This window comes from Notothenia coriiceps, unplaced genomic scaffold, assembly GCF_000735185.1.
Source record: "Notothenia coriiceps isolate Sejong01 unplaced genomic scaffold, NC01 NC01_scaffold00007244, whole genome shotgun sequence".
Taxonomy (NCBI): domain Eukaryota; kingdom Metazoa; phylum Chordata; class Actinopteri; order Perciformes; family Nototheniidae; genus Notothenia; species Notothenia coriiceps.
Genome location: NW_011339945.1, coordinates 1 through 5,538, shown reverse-complemented (window position 1 = coordinate 5,538; position 5,538 = coordinate 1). Strand labels below are relative to the sequence as shown.

General features: G+C 36.6%; 1 protein-coding gene across 1 annotated transcript; it reads left to right on the top strand.

Moving 5' to 3' along the window:
- The first annotated feature begins 828 nt into the window (after nucleotides 1-828).
- Nucleotides 829-5,410, top strand: LOC104943951 (uroporphyrinogen decarboxylase-like). Its single transcript, XM_010769423.1, has 4 exons — nucleotides 829-1,010; nucleotides 3,660-3,772; nucleotides 3,897-3,976; nucleotides 5,321-5,410. The coding sequence occupies exons 1-4, from the start codon at nucleotides 988-990 to the stop codon at nucleotides 5,408-5,410; spliced, it is 306 nt and encodes a 101-aa protein (XP_010767725.1). The 5' UTR covers nucleotides 829-987.
- Nucleotides 5,411-5,538: the final 128 nt, after the last annotated feature.

Here is a 5,538-nt window from a genome sequence, read left to right as displayed (position 1 = left end):
ACAGATACCACATCTGTGGCATATACTTGCCACAGATACCACGGAGTAGCGGCCTCTGTGGCAGATGCCGGAAGTACTTGCCACTGCCTGCAGATGCCACGAAATGAGCCAGGCCCTAATGCGTTTTTGTGTACACACAAGCATTCATCGAAAGTGGCGCTGAACCTTAATAATATAAAGGCTTGTATTTGCGTGCATTTCCTGTTCGGAAAGTGGCAATGTACTGAGAGTGGAGGTGTCCAGAGATTAGCGCCTGCAGGCTGGCTCCATGGACCTGTCAGCTCCGGACTGCGCAAAATGCGTACATGAAGCGCTACGTCATGAACGCAATAAATCTAACCTCGTGGGGGCGTGCTCATGTGATTGGCTTAGAATTGAGGAGACATCTGATTGGCTATAGATAGAAAAAATTACAAGTACGAATCGGCTGACCGTCAGGGGAGTCTAAAAAAACCCACACACGAATGCACAGCGATCCGTGCACAGAAAGCGGTTTGTGTTTGCAGGTTCAGAGGTTTTAAACGGAAAACAAATGTGTGGATCAAAAATACACATTTAAAACTTTTTTCTGTATTTGGATTTTATTTACATGTATATGAAACGGAACACATTTGTGTGTGCATTGAAAAACACAAGTGTGGATCCTTTTGCGGATCATGAAATACAAGTTTGAATCCTTCTGTGTGCATGTGTGTATTATGAGACTGTTCTGAGTCCATAATAATGTGTTATCGATGTAGATGCACATGAATAACTTTTTATAAAAATGAAAAGGGAAGTATTTTATTTTGAATTCGCGGCTCATTTTCCGGGATGGTCACATGGTATTTCAAGATGGCCGCGCCCAACAGCAGCGGAGTGTAGAGACAGACAGGGTTGTGAAAGCAGGTTTTACTGAAAGTCGAGGACCCGCAGGACGCAGCTGACATCTCCACAGAGAGACATAGGACCGTCTGAGTAACCTGTCTCCCCCACAGACCCGCCGACATGAGCCAAGACGATTTAATCCTGTAAGTAATTCTAAAACACAGGACTACCTTAGATTAAATGCTAGCATTTTGGTTCTTGCTGAGTGACATTATGAAACGTTCCTGTATCACTCTTAGAAAAGCATTCCTTTGCATAATATGAATTGGATATAGCGTGATGTTTATCGTTTTCTAATCGTGTTTTTGTCATTATATTAACGTTAACCCTGGAAACAATACATCTTCGGGAATATTGATCTTTCAAATAGTATACTGAAATGTATTTATTGAGAATAAAGCCCTTAAGATGAACAATCTCGTTTTCAAGGGGGTCCTGGCATAATACAAACAGCAAGTCATTCAGAAAAACCAACTACAATCACAACACACAATTTAGAGGTTACACATTCGAAAATTACCACTATATGGCCACAGAGAGGCCATGAACAAATACAGTAAATACAAACATCATGTGTTGTACGTGTTAAATCATCGATAGCATGTACAATTCACCTCAAAATAAGAAGACAAAGCATTTTAAAACACTTGAAAGGAAGTCAAGCATCTTATGTTTGGTGGTAAATTATTCCAATCCGAAGGTGCTTTGAACATAAATGATCTTTTACCAACTGCTGGATACTGACGGAGTGGAATAAAAGTAGTAGCCTATCCTTCTTTAGTTTTAGTTATGCCAGTTACCTATTTCATTTGTTACAGTTAAAGTTAACATTTAGTTTAGTTTACAGGCTTCAATGTTTAAATTAAGTCACTGCAAAACTATTCTCAATAATCCATAGAAAAGTTAGATTCAAGTCCAAGTTAAATTTCAGCTTGTGATGCATTACCGATACTTTTCATTCAACCGTTTTCCTACTGTTTGAAGATGATAAAAGGGTGGAGAAGTGGTATCTCTCATATCTCTCATTTCTTTCATTGGTACTCTTCTGTCCATATGATCGCTGTGGAAAGGGAGGGGTTTGCCTGGATGTTAGATAACGGAAGCTTGCTACTGTATTGTAACCCCTGGGCTATATTGATTAGGACAGTGTTTTTCAAAGTGGGGGCCCCGACCCCCTGTGGGGCCGCCAGGGGGCGCCAGGGGGGTCACGCAAAGTTTGAGGGAAAGGGGAACTTTTTTTTTTTTAAAGTTACATTTATTTATTTATTTATTTTTAGATTTTATGAATAACTGCATATCTATCAATCTATGTGTCCTTTGATGCCGATCTTTTAATATTTTTTACTTATTCATATATATATATATATTTTTTTAAATCACACGACCGCCCTTCAAGCCAATCAGAATCGAGCTGCCGCTACTGAGAGTGAAACTGAGTATCTGCTCAGCTTTTGGAGCAAGTGAGAGCTAGTGAATATTTCGCTCTGCAGCTGGATGAGAGAACGGATGTAGCAATTATTGATGTTTATATATGAATATAAATATGTTTATTGTTAATATTACTGTTGAATATTATATATAATATTATTAAGGCATAAGTAGCTTTCAAAAATGCTAAAAATATGTGTTAATTGTTCATATTACTGTTCAAAATTATATAATATTATAAAGACAGCAATCACTTTAAAAAGGCTTTAAAAATATGTTTACTGTTGATATTACTGTTTAATATTGTGTTAAGAATGTTTATAACAGAAGACACAATCAATGTAATGAATGACAAACAAAAGATAAATACAAAAAATGTTTAGAAGAATAACTGATTATTAATACAAATATATATTAAGAAAATGTATTAAGCTGTATGATTAATTTGTCATATTCCCCATCATAATGTACTCATCATTTAAAAAAAAGAAAATTGCAACAGGAAGGTCTCCGCCAGACGATAATGGCATGGCAAAGTTTGGGAACCCCTGGATTTGGACACTTCCAGCCAAACCCCTCAAAAAGGGCAATTACTTTTTGAATGTTTTACTTTTCTAATACCATTGTATTTTGTGTTTTACAAATAAAAGCTGATTGAAATCGGTGTGAATAATAATACGAATGGTAGTCAATTACAAATATTGAATGTTATTTGTTGTCAACAACAAGAAGAGTCACATCTCTGAAACTGAGAGAAACATGTACGTTACTTACCTCTGCATTTGTTCCGGTACTGGCTGCTGGGTAAAGTGGCTCTGGTGTAGTTTTATCACATCCAATTTTAGCTGTATTGGTCTACAAACTTCTGCCTAATTTTGTTAGTAGCACAAAAGGAACAGAGAAAGAAAGGAAGCATAGATACGCCTTTTAACAACAATATAACAATATAAAAAGATATTAGAGGGAATATGATGATCTGTTTAGCTCCCTAACAACAAAATCCAGAATGTGAATGTCATAAAAAGGTAAATGTTAAAATAATTGGGATTTTGTTTGAGTTTTTTACTGTGGTATCGGATTGGCATTGAAACAGGTGGAAAGTCTCTGGTATTGGTATCCGCGACAGCATTTTTGTGTTGTGAAATTCCTATTGCGACATTTAAATGTGATGTTTCTTCATAATGCAGTGAGGGTTCTATTTAGATTACATCCTGAATGGTTTACTTTAACTTTTTTTGTTTTTACAGATAGGGTAGCATTGTGAATACTCAACTGTCTGGCGCTGCTTTGAACATGACTCTTCAAGGCATCATTGCTTAAAAAAGACTGAGGCTAAACCGAGGGTATGTTTATTTTTTATTCAGCCCCAAGGACTTCCCCCAGCTCAAGAACGATACATTCCTGCGAGCCGCACGAGGAGAGGAAACTGAACATGTCCCTGTGTGGTGTATGAGGCAGGCTGGACGATACCTACCAGGTACTGTGATCAGTGATCGAATCATCACCTAACAAAAGTCACAGACTTTCTTTGCATTATTGTTTTGTTTAACCTTTCGGATTGTGACGACATAGGCTAATATTTTGTTGAATTTCATTTTCAGAGTTTCGTGAGTTCAGAGCAGGGAAGGACTTCTTTGACACATGTCGGTCGCCGGAGGCCTGCTGTGAGCTCACTCTGCAGGTATAGCAGTGTTTTTAAATCTTATTATGAAAAGTCAAATGTCAATAATATGAAAACATGAAATTCTTTACAATATTATTATTATTTTAAAATATGTGTTCTGACTTACCCCGGAAGAGAGCAGTGTTATAATGACTGCACTTCTATTTCTAATGATTTTTCATTGACTTAAACAAGAAAATACTCTTTTGCCCTTTAAATAAACAGAGAACTGCTTACATTCTCCTGTTGTGCTACATTTCTGCCCATGAACACATTAGGGATGCACGATATTGGGGGAAATATTCTGGGCAATATATGGAAATACGAAAAAAGGACATGTGGCCTGTTTGTTAAAAATCAGTGCATCAATCTAGACAAACGACAAGCATAAATTGCTACGTTGTTGGCAAACGCATCATCGCCTATTTGGAAAATAAAACGCTGCACTTTTTAAATCCCAGAGAATGCACCATCCTTACTGAAATACCACCTGGAGAGACATGGCTTTTCACACACCTACTCACAATTTTACACATCATGTGCAAAAATGGGGTCCATCTGTCTTATCGAGCCTAAAACGCTTTAACAGACACATTGGTGTTTTGAAATTGATCAAGTAGTTCTTTAACCAGAAGAGTTCACAACAGATGGCTAGCAACAGGAGGGAGCACACTGTTTCTACCGTGTGCAAAACAGGGGTATTTTTGTTGACACATTTGAAAGCCTGATTGTCAATGCAGACCTGCCTCGTGAAACTATTTAACAAACTTTATATCTAGTATCCAAAGTATGTTTGTGTCCATTTTTGTAGCATTTTAAATAGTCCACTTCACTGGGAAAAGTCTCTAACTGACTCTGCCACTGGAGAGACATGGCTATCCACACACATTCTCACCACTTAAATAATTGTCAAACAAGTTGATTTTGTATCTGTATTAAAATCTAAGATTCTACAAAAGTTACATTTGAGTTTCAAAAAAATTTGATCACTTTACACACATGTGGTAAACACAGAACAACAATATACTGAATTTCAATTAGGACATTTTATTTTCCTATATCCAAATACTTTTGGTAGTATTTGACAGACTTCTGGAGATATAGATGTTAATTGATTTTGCATATCTAAAAGAATATAGTGACGAATTTCCAAATCAATCATAGGCTGCAGTTATGCAAACTAAGCAATACAATTAACACCCATATTGTTTTTAACTATAGTCCTTGAAAAGATACAATCTAAAAACAAAAAAGCAATTCCAGATGGACAATTATTATTTTTTGAAGTCCTTTTAGGCAATAAACAACCACATTCTATTGTTTTTTTATTTTACAACTGTCTTTCTTTTATTCCGCTTTCAGCCTCTGAGACGTTTCCCCTTCGATGCTGCCATCATCTTTTCTGACATCCTGGTTATCCCACAGGTAAGGTTATCAGGACTCATTAATTAACATGTTGACATTACATCTATTTCCGTGATGTAAAGAGTAAGTGGCATAATAACATTGAACATTATATTAAGGGGTTATTGCCTTTTGAGAGGTTTTAGCTTTTCTCGTAGACATCAGTGTCTTATATA